General features: G+C 56.0%; 9 protein-coding genes and 1 non-coding gene across 10 annotated transcripts; 4 read left to right on the top strand and 6 right to left on the bottom strand.

Moving 5' to 3' along the window:
• Nucleotides 1-173: 173 nt before the first annotated feature.
• Nucleotides 174-1,337, bottom strand: RPC53 (DNA-directed RNA polymerase III subunit C53; the record flags this gene model as incomplete). The annotated part of the gene is made up of 1 exon (NM_209519.2): nt 174-1,337. The coding sequence occupies one exon, from the start codon at nt 1,335-1,337 to the stop codon at nt 174-176; it is 1,164 nt and encodes a 387-aa protein (NP_984166.2).
• A 256-nt stretch (nt 1,338-1,593) lies between these two features.
• Nucleotides 1,594-3,321, top strand: SAS10 (rRNA-processing protein SAS10; the record flags this gene model as incomplete). Its single annotated transcript, NM_209518.1, has 1 exon — nt 1,594-3,321. The coding sequence occupies one exon, from the start codon at nt 1,594-1,596 to the stop codon at nt 3,319-3,321; it is 1,728 nt and encodes a 575-aa protein (NP_984165.1).
• A 488-nt stretch (nt 3,322-3,809) lies between these two features.
• Nucleotides 3,810-4,937, bottom strand: AGOS_ADR068W (cyclin family protein; the record flags this gene model as incomplete). Its single annotated transcript, NM_209517.1, has 1 exon — nt 3,810-4,937. The coding sequence occupies one exon, from the start codon at nt 4,935-4,937 to the stop codon at nt 3,810-3,812; it is 1,128 nt and encodes a 375-aa protein (NP_984164.1).
• Nucleotides 4,938-5,290: 353 nt separating this feature from the next.
• Nucleotides 5,291-6,298, bottom strand: RTG3 (Rtg3p; the record flags this gene model as incomplete). The annotated part of the gene is made up of 1 exon (NM_209516.1): nt 5,291-6,298. The coding sequence occupies one exon, from the start codon at nt 6,296-6,298 to the stop codon at nt 5,291-5,293; it is 1,008 nt and encodes a 335-aa protein (NP_984163.1).
• A 170-nt stretch (nt 6,299-6,468) lies between these two features.
• Nucleotides 6,469-7,107, top strand: SFT2 (Sft2p; the record flags this gene model as incomplete). The annotated part of the gene is made up of 1 exon (NM_209515.2): nt 6,469-7,107. The coding sequence occupies one exon, from the start codon at nt 6,469-6,471 to the stop codon at nt 7,105-7,107; it is 639 nt and encodes a 212-aa protein (NP_984162.2).
• Nucleotides 7,108-7,128: 21 nt separating this feature from the next.
• Nucleotides 7,129-9,867, bottom strand: AGOS_ADR065W (arrestin C-terminal domain-containing protein; the record flags this gene model as incomplete). Its single annotated transcript, NM_209514.2, has 1 exon — nt 7,129-9,867. The coding sequence occupies one exon, from the start codon at nt 9,865-9,867 to the stop codon at nt 7,129-7,131; it is 2,739 nt and encodes a 912-aa protein (NP_984161.2).
• Nucleotides 9,868-10,680: 813 nt separating this feature from the next.
• Nucleotides 10,681-13,056, top strand: APL4 (AP-1 complex subunit gamma; the record flags this gene model as incomplete). Its single annotated transcript, NM_209513.2, has 1 exon — nt 10,681-13,056. One exon carries the CDS (start codon nt 10,681-10,683, stop codon nt 13,054-13,056), a length of 2,376 nt encoding a protein of 791 aa, NP_984160.2.
• A 129-nt stretch (nt 13,057-13,185) lies between these two features.
• On the bottom strand, nt 13,186-13,818 carry YOP1 (Yop1p; the record flags this gene model as incomplete). The annotated part of the gene is made up of 2 exons (NM_209512.2): nt 13,186-13,701; nt 13,768-13,818. The coding sequence occupies 2 exons, from the start codon at nt 13,816-13,818 to the stop codon at nt 13,186-13,188; spliced, it is 567 nt and encodes a 188-aa protein (NP_984159.2).
• Nucleotides 13,819-14,296: 478 nt separating this feature from the next.
• Nucleotides 14,297-14,385, top strand: AGOS_t0077. Its single transcript is given in 2 exon segments — nt 14,297-14,333; nt 14,348-14,385. It is a non-coding gene; the product is annotated as a tRNA-Phe (tRNA).
• Nucleotides 14,386-14,944: 559 nt separating this feature from the next.
• LEE1 (Lee1p) lies at nt 14,945-16,087 on the bottom strand (the record flags this gene model as incomplete). The annotated part of the gene is made up of 1 exon (NM_209511.1): nt 14,945-16,087. The coding sequence occupies one exon, from the start codon at nt 16,085-16,087 to the stop codon at nt 14,945-14,947; it is 1,143 nt and encodes a 380-aa protein (NP_984158.1).
• Between the last annotated feature and the right edge of the window lie 192 nt (nt 16,088-16,279).

Below are 16,279 nucleotides of genomic sequence, written 5' to 3'. Positions count from 1 at the left end.
CACCACCGGCTCACTCAACCTTACGGCGTAGTGGAGCATCGCCCCTCTACAATTACTCTGGATATGTGTTTGCATGTTCTAAATCTCTCCCAAAACTAGCTAACCTTCAAGGTGTGTGACGCCGGTCCAGTGGTATTACATATGAGTAAAATGCAAAGTTGATTGACTCAACGTCAGAGGTGGGGTGTCACTACCACGCGCCCATCAACCTGGCCAAGAAGCTCTATTTCCTGGCCTTCGTTATCCAAGGCAATGACATCCTGCAAGAACGTGAACTCCGCCCCTCTGACGACATCCATGATGCAATCCCCCAACCGTACAGAAATCATGCCTGATTTGTGTATCCTGAGTGAGCCGATATTGCCTGCGAGCTGGTCCAACTCGGAGAGGTCTGCAGTCGGCTTCGCCACGGGTGCAGCATCTGCTTCGTCCTCCTGGGAGTCTTCTGTCTTTGGTACAGGCTCCGTCTGCTGCTCGGGCGCGGGCTCGCGTGGCTTCGGGTTGAGTGGCCGAAATTCAGGTAGCTCTGAGGGAAGCTGGAAGAATAGAAACTTTCCCGGCTGCTTGTCGAGGCGATCGAGTTTCCCCTTGATATACCTGTGATCCTGTGAGATCTTCTTGCGCTCCGCCATTACCTCTGCGGATTCCAGACCGCCAACATGTAGTTCATCCAGCTTAGTGCGCAGCTCCTCCTGATGGGCGCGCAACATTGTGTCCAGTGTCGCGTCCCCAAATGCTGGTGGTGTGGCCGGCGTAGCGGAGTCGGACGGCGCCTCTGCGACCACACTCGTGCTACTCTCAAGCTCTTCGTGGCGGACCCGCACGGCCCGCACAGGAAACAGCTCTGCCACGCGCCGCGATGTGGCGGCGTCGGCGTCCATCTCCACATCGCTCTCTTCGTCTTCTTGGAATAATTGCTCGGGCTTGGTTTCTTTACCCATGTTAATGCGGTTCTTGTTATCCTGGTAGTCCTCCTGGTCTGATCCATCCTCACCTGTGTCATTGCCGGCGGCTAGGAGACCCTGTTGTAGCAGTTTCGATTGCGAGCCTTCTACCTTAAAAAACGGCCGCCCACTGTCACCACCATTGGAGAAGTTACCTGCGGCAAGCGGACCCGAGGTGATTACCTTCGTGTTTTCTAGGTACCTCGGGAGTCGGCGCTGCTGTGGAGGCTTCTTGGTGTACTTCTTTCGTTCGAATGAGGGCTTTTCTTCTGCATTTATCCTTGCCGTAGCGGCATCTCTCTCTTCTTTTGACTTTCTTGCAACTACCTTCGGTTTAAACTTCAACCCAGGCTTGGAATTGCTTCCTCCCAATGAATTTAAACGATTAGACATTGTGGCTGGATATAAGCTGGAGGTGCAGCTGTCCTGACTAACAGCTGAGCTTCTTTCTGGTGATGAGCACACTTTCAGGAACTGAAGATTTCAGTTGAAAATTTTTTGGATAAAAAGAAACGCTCGAGCACGTCCCCCAGGGAAGCTGAAAAATTGTTCGCAGCTCATCTCAACGAAATACGCAGGTATTGAAGGTACTCGAGGAACTAGCGGGATCATTAGAGGCCAACCTGAACCTTTATTTTAAGCCTCTACTATGAAGACTCGCAATTCTGCAAAAGGCGTATCGTCCGAGGACCCGTATGGCGCGAATGAGGTAGATGACTTCGCCGCCAAGCGCGAGAAGGTGATGCTGGAGGAAGCCGGGCTGGACGGGCGCTCCGACAGTGATGATTCAGACGTGCCAGATGAGCAGGAGGATGAAGTCATGGCAATGACGGACGACTCTAGCGACGAAGATTCAGCGCTAGACGGCGAGGAAGCATACAAGAGGGTGTTTGGCAGACGGCTTGACGCCGACATAGAGGAAGCGGAACAGGGTGACATGCTGGATAATGAGGCAGCATGGGGCTCGACAAAGAACGACTACTATGGTGCGGACGATCTTGACGACGAAGATGCGGCGCGGGAGATTGAGAAGGAAGCCCTGCAGCAACAGCGGAAGCACCTAGAGGAATTGAACATGGGCGACTTCCTAGAAGATGAGATAGAGCAAGACTGGGTGAAGGAGGCCAAGGCCTTTGACATTGGCGAGTTCCAAGCATCCACGCAGCAGACCTCCGTCTCCGTGGCGGACGTGCTGAACATGAGCATAGAGGGCAAGGAGAGTTTTCTCAATACTTCGTTTCCTGAGTTCTACCCGCTATGCAAGGACTTCGAGAAGCGTAACGCCGAATTAGAGCTCTTGAAGGAGGATGATCAAACAGAAGTCAACAGGCTGAGGATCATGGCACTGTCTTCATATTTGGGCACCATAGCATCCTATTTTGCGATCTTCTTACATGAACTGAAGACCAATGAGGACTTCAGCACCATGAAGGACCACCCTATCATGGAGAGCATTTTAATGAGCAGAGAAATGTGGCGGCAGGCTAAGGAGCTTCCGGCAGATGCCGTGGTGCCAGAGGGCGAGGAGCAGGTGTCGGAAGACGAGGAGGAGCCAAACAGTGTATATGAATATGAAGCACCTATGGAGGAATCTGGCGACGAACAAGAGCAAGACATGTCCGCTGAGAGCGCAGAGGGAGACTCTGATGTTCAAGAGGAGCTGGATATCGACGTAAGCAAACCGCGTATCAAGAAATCACACAAGAAGGCTGCGACACAAGATGCCGACGACTTTGCGGAATCTGAGATAACAGAAGTCGATGCGCAGGAAAAGCAGAAACGTAGAAAGACCCTGCGTTTCTACACCTCTAAGATCGACCAGAAGGCAAACAAGACGGAGAAGTTCAAGGGTGACGACGACATACCGTACAAGGAAAGGTTGTTTGAGAGACAGCAGCGCCTGCTGGAAGAAGCCAGAAAGCGCGGGGTGCATGACAAAAATGGCGCCGACCTCCAGAATGACGAGTTCAACTCGGATGACGAACGCACTGCCCAGTCCGTTAATGCTGAGGCTGTAGACGACTACTATGCACAGGTGAGCGCCAGCAGAGTTGCGAAGAAGGAAACGCGGATGAAGGCCCACAAGGATGCTCTGAGAGCGGTCAGGGAAGGCAAGCTAAGCGAGCTGGCCGAAGAGGTTGACGAGCATGGCAAACGTGCCATCAACTACCAGATTCTGAAGAACAAGGGTCTGACGCCCAAACGTAAAAAGGACAACAGAAACTCGCGTGTTAAGAAGAGAAAGAAGTTCGAGAAGGCGCAGAAGAAACTCAAATCCGTGCGTGCCGTCTACTCCGGTGGCCAAAATGGTGCATACGAGGGTGAGCAGACAGGTATCAGGAAGAACGTCACTAAGTCGGTCAAGTTTAGAAGCTAGTAGACCCGCCGTCGGTGCCGATGGCAAACGTCTCATCATTTCACATATAGCGCGGCGTCAGTCCAGCAATGCTATCCGGCTGTATTGCCATATATCTATCTTTACTGTCCCATCAGATGCGGTCGTACACCCGTGTATAGGTAGCGCATGCCTAGCGCTAGCCAGGCAGCCGCCAGCGCGGCCCAGCGGCTGTGCCTTGCCTGCGGAGTTATTGGGTGGCCGGCAGGCACTGGCAGGCGTGCCGCCTTGGAGCTTAATGCTGGGGTCCTATCATTTAATGCCTTGTTAGTTCAAAATTTACCCTATATATAATATTAAATGATGACTACATATGTGGACCAAGAATAAAATTTGATATCATTACAACCTTTGCAGATGAGGCAGGTTCCTATACTTGTTTGGGCGGCTCTTGTTTCGCCAAACACATGCTTATTAGTTTCATATCCTATTCCCACAGCACGCCAGCCCTATCCGGCTGGCCCGATGCATTAAGCCGGCTGGAGGTTCTCCTCCGCCATCGCGATCCACCGAGCAACCACCTGGGCGGAGCGGCGATGGCGGCTCTTGGAGTACTTCTCGAAGATGGCCTGGTGGCGCGTCTCCGCGTGCCTGCAGTTCTCGAGTATCACGGTCGCGAGCGACACGAGCTGCTCCGCCGTGTACCCCGAGTAGAAGACGTGCTGGCGCGTCCACGTGTTGTACCCGATGATGATCCTGCTGAGGTAGTATGCGCCCGCCGCGAGCCAGCTGGGCGGTGCCGCGACAAGACGCGGATCCATGATGGTGGTCTCCAACAAGTACTTCGCCAAGGTTCGTATGTCGTACTCGTAGTTGTCGGCCTTGCTCACGCGCCGGAGAAACGACATCGGCCCCGGCCAGCCAAACTCAAACTCCAACGTGTCGATCATGTACCGCTCGGCCTTCAACACCTCGTCCGCCGTGTATGCATTGTCCAACATGTACAGCAACTCCCGCAGCGTCGGGCAGTTGATCTCCTCGTACTTGCTCGCGATGAAGAGCGCCGCCGCGCCCACCAACTGGAAGCGGTTGAGCGTCACCGTCTTCCGGCTGAGAAAGCGGTCGATGATGTTGACCGTGAGGTACAACGTCTCCGGCAGGAGCTGGAACCGGCAGTGCACCTGCACGAGCCAGTCCACCAACGTCGCGCGGTACTCCCACCGCAACTCCGGCTGCCCGCGCATGTAGTCCGCCGCCGGCGCAAACCGCACCTCCAGCCCGCGCAAGTACGCGAAGATCTCCGGCGCGTACTCCGCCACCATCACCGCGTCCCACGTGTCCTCGTCCGCCGGGTCCGGCGCCCCGCCGTACTCCGCCGCCGCTGCCGCCACCGCCGCCTCCGCCGCCGCATCCCACACCGGCCCCACCGCCCGCACCGTCTCCTCCACATTCTCGCCGCCCTGCACAGCCGCGTCACCCTGCGGCTTGCCCGCCCGCGCGTCCTTGCCGCCCGCCCGCGGCCCCCGGTTGTTCACCTGCGCCGTCACGTCGCCCAACGCCACTCGCGGCCCACCGCTGCCGCCGCTACCGCGCCGGCCGGCCCTGCTGCCTGCCGCGCCGGCCCCGCTGTTCTCGTTTCCCGCCCTGGCTCCGTACATGCCTCCAGGTTCGCTGCTCTCGCTCTTGCTGCTGAAGCTGCTACCGTTGCACACTCCTAGTCGATCCGCCGGCCTCAATTGACGTCTCCTTGCCCGATACGCCTGCTCGTCGATCTTGCGTTCACCTTGTAGCGAGCAACACAAAGAAAACTTTTGAGGAAAATGAAAACAAACTCCAATCTCGCCTGAGTTATAGGGCAAGCGCCTTGAAATGAGCGTTCCGCGGACGCGACGGCAGCGTCACGATCTACGGGACAGTATCGTAGCTATGTAGTCGGCGGCTGGCGCCCCAGCGACGTCGAGCGACGCCCGACGCGGCGCGTCGGGCGGCGGGCCAGTATGTATTTTGTGTGTCAGGGCTCGAAGTTCAGCAGAAAGCCGGCGGGGTGCTCCGGGGCGCTGAAGATGAGCTTGCTATTGTCCTCGTGCTCCATCTGGGGCCCGGCCAGAAACTGGCGCAGATCGTCGGCCAGCGGCGGCGGGTCGTCCTTGAGCAGCTGCGGGAGCGCGCGGCCGTCGATGATCTGCTCGGGCGAGTCCAGCGAGGCGCGCGGCGCGGGCGCGGCGGCCGGGCGCGGCGGCGGCAGGTCGCGGCGGCGGCGCTCAAGCGTGCGCAGCTTGTCGAGCAGCTGGGCGCGCTTGCGGGCCTGGACGTCGAGGACCTGGCGCAGGTACTCGAGGTACTCGACGGTGCGCAGCAGGATGATGCCCTTGTTGAGGCGGACCTCCTTGCCCTCGTCGTTGTAGTTGAGCAGGCTGGGCGGCACGAGCTTGCCGAGCTCCTTGATCTTGGACTTGATGAGCTCGCGGCGGCGGCGCTCGACGGCGTTGTGGAACTCGCGGCGGCGGCGCAGCTTCTCCTCCTGCGTGAGGCTGCCCGCGCCGTCCTCCAGCACGGGCGTGCTGGCCAGGCTGCTGAGCGACGACTGGCGCGCCCGCGCCTGGCTGCGCAGGCTGGACGAGAGGTGCGCGCCGGCCCGCGCGCTGGCCGACGGCGACCGCAGGTGCTGCGGGCCCGACTCCAGCGAGCCCCGCCGCTGCGCCTGCTGCACGGACCCCGCCGGCGACAGGAACTCGCTCGTCATGCTGCCCAGCGACGACCCCAGCGGCGACCGCCCCCCGTCGTCCTTGAACTCCGGCAGCAGCGTGTCCGCGAACAGCCCGTCGCCGCCCGCGAGGAAGTACTCGTCCAGAAACGCCCCGTCATCCGCCAGCTGGCTGGCCATGCTCTGCTGTCGCTGCTTGCCGTCGTGCCGTGCGTAGCCTGCGCCCTGCGCCCCGGGCCCGGTGTTGCTCTCGCTCTGCGCCTGCTTCAGGAGCTCCTCAAGCAAGTCCTCTGCGCCTTGAAGATGGCCGTCCATCCCTGGCGTGTGCTCCGAACCTAACACAGATTCAACCGTCCTGACAACGACTCTATCGAACGGGTGGGCTCAAGAAACCAGCAAGCGTCATGTTGGGCTTTTTTTTTATCCGGGAGTCAAAGCCTCCGGCCACCACTAGTGGCTTCTAGCAGGGCGCGTCGAGTAGCAGGATGGAGAGCAACGAGCAATCAAGCAGTCTGCGCGACTCGCTGAACCGGTGGAACGCCGGGCGCGCGCAGCAGGGGAGCAGCGTGAACGAGGGCGCCAAGACGCTTCTTGCGGGATGGGCGGAGTCGCTGAACGCGCGTGCGGCGGACGTGTACCAGCGGCTGCCGCTGACGCAGCAGGACCTGGTGCAGAGCCCGGAGCCGGCGTGGTTTGCGCTGAGCCGGACGGAGCGGCTGGCGCTGTTCGTGGTGTTTCTGGCGGCGGCGGCGGGGTGCTTCGCGGCGTGCGTGATGCTGTTTCCGGTGCTGGCGCTGAAGCCGCGCAAGTTCGGGCTGCTGTGGCCTGTGGGGTCGCTGCTGTTTGTGCTGGCGTTCGGGGTGCTGCAGGGCCCGGTGGCGTACGCGAAGCACATGTTGTCGCGCGAGCGGCTGCCGTTCACGGCGTTCTTCCTGACGACGTGCGCGGCCACGATCTACTTTGCAGCGATCGCGAAGAGCACGCTGCTGACGATCCCGTGCGCGCTGCTGCAGCTGGTGGCGGTGGTGTATTACGGCGTGAGCTACTTCCCGTTCGGCGCGGCGGGCCTGCGCATGGTAAGCGCGGCAGGGCTGAGCACGGCGCGGGGGGCGCTACGCATCTAAGTATATTGTTATGTAGGCATGTTACGTGTCTTCGTAAGTCGGGGGGTCTGCGGAGTAGGCGGGGCAGCGGGAGTCTGCGGAGGCGGTGTTGCTGGAGCTGGAGCGCATCATCTCGTCGATGTTGCTGTAGCGGCGCAGCGGCGAGAAGTCTGCGGGCAGCAGCGGGTCGGCCTGCGTGTGGGTGGTGGTGCGGGAGAGCGAGAGCTGCTGGATGGAGAATTCGTCAGGGTCGTAGGAGGCGAGGATGTCGGGCGACGCGAGCGGCGAGGTGATGGGCGAGTCGGGCGCGGAGAGCGTCTCGGACACGGCCTCCTCGAACGTGGGCAGCGGCGAGCGGAAGCGGCTGTCGCCGGTGACCATGTTGTAGGTCGGCAGGTCGACGTTCTGGCGGCTGCAGTACTCGGAGAGCAGCACGATGGGCGTGTCGATGAGCACCTCGTAGTGGCGGAGCTTGGCGCCGTCGGCGTCGGAGTCGCGCTTGCTGACGCGCAGCATGACCTCCAGCTTGTGCTTGACCACGATGTGCTTGAAATGCGTGCTGTCCGCGTACAGGCCGCGCTTGGGCACGTTGAGGAAGGTCGAGTGCTCGATGGGCACGCGCGAGCCGGTGCGGAACGTGGACCCCGAGTGCGCGGTCGCGCTGCTGGCAGTCGTGCTGGGGCTCGGGCCCTCCGCGGTCCGCGGGTGGCTGCCGCTCGAGCGCCTGCCGAAGAGACCCAGCACGCCGTGGCTGGGCGGCGGACGGTGTGTGTGCGGGCTATCCGGGGAGGGCACGAGCTCTTCGATCCCGTATGGCGGCATGGTCCCGTTTTTGCGGGGCACAGTGAACTTCGGGAACTTCAGAGTCGTCTCGAGGGTCAGGGAGTCGACCATCTCGACGCCCTTGTCGCTGTTGAGCGCGGCATCGCTGTAGCAGAGCAAGTTGTCGCCGGTCGAGTTCTCGATGACCTCCTCCCTGAGCGCCTTGATGCCCTTGTCTTTTGTCCGCACCTCCAACAGTGGCAGGGAACGGGCCGGCTTCTTGAGGAACTGGAGCTCCGGAAATAGCGGGTTATACGGGTCTTGCAGGATGACGTCCATCTGGTCGAACTCGTACTTCAGGTCCTTGGACACAAGGGTGATCTTCTCTGAGATGTTTATTCGAATCCGTTTGACAGACACATGCTTCATTAGCGGAACCAGTTTGATCTTGAGAGGGATTTCGCTATCCAGCGGGACATATTTTTGTAGCAAGGAAATCTCGTAAGATAGAGCATTGGTCCATACTCTGTTAATATAAATAGGTTTGTCTGCAATGGATATTGACCGCAGTGGAGGGGTCCTCACAACTGTGACAGGCATAGAGCCGCAGGCTATGGTATCAGCAACGCCATCCTTGCCCGAGGAGGCTTGAGATGATGAAGTTAAGCGGGCCTTGACCTTCTTGATGAGGCGGTCCGCAAGCTTATGAGGGGTATCGATTTCTTTCTGGCATTTCGAGGGGCCGGTCGTCTCGGCCGGATACTGGTCAATGGTTTCGTTATCCGGAACGGTGAGTTTGTTGACTCGCATACCACAGCAGAAGTCGTAGTTCAAACGGGCAGACGGCACATATATCGTCTCCGGAACTTGTCGAATAAATTGGACAGGTAGTATGAAAACATAATCACCCGGCTTGAACGTGTAGTTTTGTTCAGATAAGTTGGTCATGAAGCTTGCAAGGGTAGAGTTCACTCTGTCTGAGCTATCATCTCTTTCGTAAACGTTCCTAAATAATTTTCTGTGAACAACCCCCGTGGAGCGCTCAATAATCTGGTCTTCTGTGGAAACATGGAGTGGCACATAAAGGTTGTAGTTCTCAGCAGTTAGCGTCCATTTCAAATCGCCAATAGTGTAGTACTCCTCGAACTTCCTGCGTCCTGGAGGGAGCCCATTGTGCCAGTGGACACGCACGCGCGAGAAAAGCCGCGCCTTGATCTCCGACATCTCCACGGGCTTCGCTATAGATACCACAACCGCCAGGTTGAACAAGGTGGTCGCATCGTCCAGCAACTCTGTCGTCAGTTGAGTCACAGGCATCGCACTCTCACTGACGTCCGAATCCAAACTAGTCGCACTGTATGAGTCAGGAATAGCGGCCTCCGGGTCGTCGTACACTGTATGGCTGTCGCCATAGTCGTCGCTGAAAGCATCGCCGTTTTCGAGGGACTGGCGTATGTTCCTGAGGTACCCCTCCTCCAGAGAAGACGCCGTCGGTAGAAACACAATCTCTCCTGAAGTCAGCGCATATACCGCAACGTCGCCCTTCGACAGAAGCGTGCGCTGCTGAACAAACCCCCGCTCCGCCAGATACTCTGTGAGAAACTCTCGGGAGTCCAGCCCGCCGCAGCCTGCGGCCTCTGCACAGCTGCCTGGCCCAACATCATCGATACCAAATAGAGTACCCTCATCATACATATCTTCGACGCCGTGTTCCATCGACCATCTTAGACCTTCATCTCCCAACGTGTACTGTGCTCTATGTTCTGGACGAGAATCCGCACGAGCCGGGCTGCTAAACCGTCTCGCCACCCTGCGAGTAGTCCCCTCCAGACCTGGCGTGCTCGCCCTCCGCCCCTGAGGCCCAGATCGGTCCATTTCCGCGGCCTCCTCTGAGCCGCGCTCACCAGTGAAAAATGAGCTTAGTGCCTGTTTGACGCTGGACGATCGCCTTCTTCTCCGTTCCGCTTCTGTATCGTTCTCCATCGCCGTAACTGGGTGTCTAATTGCAAACGGCATCATATTGTGTTCTGTACTCAATCTTTACGCACCATAAAATGTGACACGTTTCATCCACGCGCAATCTCTGCAGCCCTAGGTCCGTATACTATAACTTCAATATAGGCCGAACTAATGCTGCCTGCGCTTTATATCGTAAGCCTATATGCAGCAGTCGCTTGGCCCAGGCCTATCGTCCTCCAAAGCGATGGTTGCGAACTTATAGCAATAGTATATTGTATCGCGGTGTTCGGGTTTAGCGACAAGTACGGTAAGTGTCCACGTGACCGCTAAGTAAGATAGGGACACGGAGCATTCTTACTCCGACACATAGATATAGGACCTCTGTGGTATCGGCGTATCGGCCAGTGCTGTAATTGGTAACGCTTAGTCAGGTCTGGTCGAAGCGGCAAGACCATGCATTTCTGCCTGTGCACACTCCCTCAGGGGTTGGAGATAATGGCATCATCGAGTGCGCAACTCCTTGTACATGTGCAGAAATCATGCTGCGTAACTAGGGGGCAGTGCTTGGACATCTGATCTTTTAGGCAGGATATCTCTGCTTTCTATCGGACTCATCGGGGTGTGAATAGCGTGCTCACGTCATCCATATTGTCATTAGCTCCGTCACGTGACGCATATGCCTATATACGACAGAAGTCATGTGACCGTGGTCACGTGGTGGAATTCCATGTGAGGGTACAGGATAATGGCAACTTGGCTATAACCTTTAGACCCACCCACAAGCCAGAGAGACCCACTCATTGTTCTCAGAAGCAGCAGTATAGCTGTCGCCGGCGAGATTCTTTTATTGGAGGCTGACGAATCAAGGAGGAAATGGGCTCATTACGGACATTCATAAAGGACGTCAGATCGGCGAAGACGCTGGCGGACGAGCGGTCCATCATTACCAAAGAATCGGCCAAGATTCGGACGAAACTAAAGGATGACCACCTATCGCTTTCGAAACGGCGCAAGAATATCCACAAGCTGCTGTATCTGTATGTGCTCGGGGAGAAGACGCACTTTGCGCAGGTGGAGTGCATCAACCTGATTGCGTCGGACGACTTTGAAAACAAGCGTTTGGGGTATCTAGCCGCGATGCTACTGCTCGACGAGAAGCAGGAGCTGCTAACACTGCTGACCAACGTTTTGAATAGCGATCTGTGCCACCCCACTAAATACGTGGTGTCTCTGGCGTTGTGCGCACTGGGCACGTTAGCGTCAGTGGAGCTAGCACGGGACCTGCACCCCGACGTGGAGCGGATTCTACAGACATCTCAGGATCCGTATCTATTTAAAAAGGCACTGCAGTGTGCGGCTAAGATGGTTGCCCGCGATTCGTTCCTCGCGAGTATTTTCTACCCTTATGTTCGGCGGGCGCTTTCACACGAACTCTCTACGCATGGTGTCTTGTTTGGCGCACTCCAGCTATTGCAGTCGATCATGGCTGTAGAGGACCTGAGCGATATCGATGACCAAAATAAAATTGTTGATGCGGTTGCCGGCGCCGTACCAGATCTGTTATCCAAACTGCAGTTGTTGAATACTCCGTCGTTCACGCCAGAATACGACGCTGTCGGGGTAGCTGATCCATTTTTGCAAGTGGAGCTCCTGTACACGCTTCGTCGTATCTTTGAAAAGGTTCCGGATAATGTGAGCAGGTATTCTGGGAAGCTTGTTTCTGTCTTGTCCAGTCTTTGCTCCCACGCTGAACAATCCAAGAATGGTACGAATGCAATATTATATGAGGCCGTCCGTACGATTTTTGCGCTGAAGCTCGAGCATAAACTGCGTATCCAGGCGATTGACATTCTGGCTATCTTTTTGACCAGTAAGGACATCAACAACAAATATGTTGCTTTGAATATGCTAACTCAAGTAGTGTCGACTGAGCCACAAGCTGTACAAACCCGTCGGAAATTTATTTCAAAGTGCCTATTCGATCCTGATGCATCTATTAGAAGAAGAGCATTAGAACTGACGTTCGCAATCATTGAGGACTCGAACATGAAAGATACAGTGGAAGAACTTGTGGCATTCCTGACTTCATCTGATGGGGAAGATCGTGATCTAATAGTGTACACAGTTGAGCACTTACTGAATATTTTTGGAATGCGTGAGGTTGCTGACGAGAGGTGGAAACTCACCGTCCTTATCCGTATCTTGAAAGTTATAGGTCAGCACATGACAGTCGAAATCATCAGTGAGATCTTGGTGATGTTGAACAACATATCAGATGTGGCCACTAAGAAGGAGATTGGCTTACAACTTGTGCAGTTTTCACTCGATAAGGAACAAAACAATATCTCTGAAGATAATATTGGATGGAAGCTGATTATTGTTTGGGTTATTGGAGAGTATGCAGAGCTAATGCTCGGTGAGCCTGGTGTCACCGATATAAGCTTGACTAACTATTTGAGCAGCCTGAACAGTTTTTACTCAGACGATCACAAACTGATAGGTTATATTTTGACGGCTGCCTTGAAGCTATCTTTGAAAATACATGATCCTGCGTGTTTCGAGAGGCTTCGTCAGTTGATTAAGTCTCACGATCGTGATACGGACCTGATTTTACAAACAAAAGCCGTTCATTATGGGATTCTATTTAGCCAGCCGGCTAACATCAAGAAGGCGTTCCTTGAGCCAATGCCTCTGATCGTAACTACAATACGTAACAGCGGGCCCTCTGCTACGAACGCGACCAGAAAGCCATCGCTGCCTGATCCGATTGGAGACTTACTCAGTGATATTCCTCAAACACAATCGCTGCCAGCTGTTGCTGTGAAGAGCGTCAATACCAAGCAAGGTGATCTGCTCACAGATATCTTTAAGAGCAGCTCACCACCACCTGTACAAAAGGTACCCACACCCACGGCTACAGTTACTGTTCCTGCAGGAGCTACCGAGATGCACCATTCTAACCTCGTGCAAGTATTTGGTTCCGTCGTATCTTCTGCCAATGGCAAAGCCGAGGTAGAACTTTTCTTCAAGGCAAAGTCGAGAATCACTCAACTGCACGTCCTTGTTGCTGTCGCCAAGACGCAACAGCTAACACTGGGCGCGCTTACAAATACCAACATGAACCCTGGTGATATCACGTGCCAGTCGTTACAAGTGGTTGGGACCGGCGCTCTGAAACTGCGCGTCAAATTGGAAGCCAGTGGCGGCGTGACGGAGCAATTTGATCACAAGTTTAACGCTATCTTATGATCTAAAACTGTAGTCATATATGCATCTGCATGTATTGAACATATATAGTGATAAAGAAAACAGCTCGAATCGCTTGAACTAAATATTGGTGTACATCAAATCAAGTAATGGTGTGCGCTCAGCCTATGCTCAGTCGCTGGATTGGTGAGACGCAGCGCCGGTTGCCCGTGCAGAGGCGCCCTTGGCCGCCTGCTCCATTTTAGAGGAGATGCCACTAGCCTTGCGCTGAGAACCAGCAGCGATGTATGGATCCGTCAATGGCGCGATAACTCTGTGGTAAATTAGACTCGCGCCGCCAAGCTGAGGAAGAGCAATGAAGATTAGGAATATGGTCTTGAAAAACCAGTAGAATGGTACCCAGTATAGGATCGCTTTGGACCAGAACTCAATGACACTGAAGAACGCAAAGACAATCCAGTATGTCAACAATTCCGTGTCATCCGCGGTAGTGGTCGTCTTGATGGCATGGAGCGAGTAGTAGCATGGTAACACAAAGCCCAGGAAGTTGGATAGGATCTCCCCAACTCCGCCGACGTTGATGAAGATAATGAACAAGTAGGCCACACCTGCACCGGCAATGGCATACGACTTGGGAAACCCAGTCTTGCGCTCAAACTCCTGCAGGTATTTGTTGCCCGCGAATTGCTGCTATATGTTAGTATTCGTGCTTCGCTGTGCTCCGGTTAAACCGGACACCGATGACAAACATACCCTGTCAAGAGATTGAAGGATCCTTTGCAAGTTGCCAGCGATTTCAGCCATTATTCCTTGTTTAATAAAGCGCTAGTGGTCTTACTGCGGAAAAAGTGCGAGCTAAAGATAGCTGCGGATCAGACAGAAAGCGTTGCTGTTATAAGTACTGTAGGAACTACCTGGCCATACGATGAGCCCCTCGTCCGGACGAAATTTTTAGGGGAATACGCCACCCTGTACCATCACGTGATGTTTGCAAGCCCTAACATTCGCGGTACTTCGCGCGCAAGGTACGACACAAGCCGCCGAGTCCCGCGTCCCGTGCTTAAACACTCAAGTCCTAATCTGAGTTGGCTGCACTCTTCAATTCGAGTGTTTCAGCCTAGTGCTTTCAATAGGGTTTCTTCAGCTACAGAGTATTTCGAATTCATGAAACGGACGGTCGTGCGAGCTGTGCATCACGTGCTCAGTTGCTTCTAACCATACCCGGCGGTGTGCTCGTCTGCTCCACTGATTATCTGCGTTCAACGTGCTCCGTTATACAACTGCGGATTTAGCTCAGTTGGGAGAGCGCCAGACTGAAGTCAACTTCGGTCCGAAATCTGGAGGTCCTGTGTTCGATCCACAGAATTCGCATTTTTTGCTGCCCAGCGTTAGGGATCTTCAACGCGCCATTTATCGGCACTGGCGCTAATAAGTAGCAGTAAGATCTAACTAATGCCCAGCTGGGCAGATATACACTAAAACCAAAAAAAAACCATTACTAATTGAGGTAATCGCTGGCAGATTCGGATATCTTTTGAAATGTATCTTTCGATTGACGTGCCAGGTTACACTAAATCCTAACATTAATGTTTAACTGTGACTGCATGTAGCGAACTATTCTATTTTTATCCCCGTCTGGTGTCCTATGAATTGGGTGCGTGAGTTCCACTTTTATTATACGTTCACTTTTAATCAAGACCAATGCTGTAGTATCCATATGAAGACAAGCCGGTGACGACATAGAAAAACCGACCGAGACAATGGAGCAAGCAGGTTGCCGGCAGATGCGTCAAGCGCGACTACGGATCTGCCCTTTTATGATCCGAGTCCTTTTATCTGAATCAGGTCCGTGGCCGTCCTGTAAGCGGCGCCCCTTCGTGACGACCGCCGCTGTCGCCTGTTTTTTGCCGCCGAGCGGTGTGCGTAGTGGTCAATAGATGCTGCGCGTGAAGTCATCCAAGAACAGCTGCATACCGTCCCCCTGGTTGTGTTGGAGGTGTATCTTGGATGCGGCGCCCTGGCCCGTGCTTCCACGCTCGACAGTGGATAGCGCGTTGGGGGGGGACGGTGCGTCCTCCTCGTATATCTTTAGTTTTGTCAAGTCGTCGGTGAGCTGGTGGAACTGGTACTCGGTCCAATTCGGGCCCACAGCCGGCGCATACGCAGTGGCCGCGGAGTTCAAGCTGCGCGCGCCCAGCGCGCCGTTCGGCGCAGAGTTCCAGGGCGACTTGGGGGCAAAGCTGCCGAAGGCGTCCTGGTACGTGTAATTGGACGACGAAAGCAGCTTGTTCCCAAACGCAGCCGAGCCCATCGGGTCCATGATCGACGGCGGTGGGGTCGTCGCAGACGTCGCAGACCAGGTGCGCCCGGGCAGGTAGCCGTACTGCTCGCTGCTCGTCGTGCTCGATGTCGACAGCTCACTGAGGCTCACCCGCTGCGACGTGGACGAGGGCCGCGAGTTCCGCCGCTTCAGCTCCTTGGGCGTCAGCAAGTCCGACAGCTCGCTGGGCACCAGCACCTCGCCCTCAAACGCGTCGAACTCGTCGACCAGCGGCGGCGTCGAAAACGCCAGGCCCCGCAGCCCGCCTCCGCCGCCTTCCGCGCCGCCCTCCGCCTCCGCGTAGCGCGCCGCCCGGCGCCCGCCCTTGCCGCCCGCGTACAGCGCCTGCTTCGATGGGTTCACGCGCGTCCCGTCCGGCAGGATGTGCGCGTTCGCGCACTTCGCGCCAAACTTGCACGTGCCCTTCTCGAAGTACTTGCACGGCGTCTGGTCCGCCACCAGCACGTTCAGCGAGTGCGAGAACGGGCACGAGCTCCCGGCCTGACACGCCCCCTGCCGGAAAAACTTGCACGGCACGTGCGAGTAGTTCTTCTGCGGCGCCGAGTTCTTGGTGATCAGCAGGTGCTCGATGATTGCCTTCTGGTGCTGCGCCGTGAACCCCGGCCGCCCGCCCTCGCCCTCCCCGTCGCTCGCCGCCCGCGCCCGGCTTCCCTGCGAACTCTTCGCGCGTGTGCGCGCCCGGCACCGGCCGCTACGCTGCCCTCCCGCGCCGTTCTGACTGTATGTGTACATCTCCCTCGACTCTGTAGCCCTCCTGCTGCGCTCCGCTCACCTGTCCGCCCCGAAATCTCTTCTGATGCCCTGCTCTTAAGTATGCGCAGCGACAGTCGTTAGGAACCGGCCTGATCCGTGAGTAGGAGGTGATCATGGTACCCTTTTTCACAGTTGACGGCTAACAACGACCTCGTTATGTGCTATCTGCTA

This window comes from Eremothecium gossypii, chromosome IV, assembly GCF_000091025.4.
Source record: "Eremothecium gossypii ATCC 10895 chromosome IV, complete sequence".
Lineage (NCBI taxonomy): Eukaryota > Fungi > Ascomycota > Saccharomycetes > Saccharomycetales > Saccharomycetaceae > Eremothecium > Eremothecium gossypii.
Note: the sequence above shows the minus strand (reverse complement) of the source record. Positions and strands in the feature narration are given on the sequence as shown.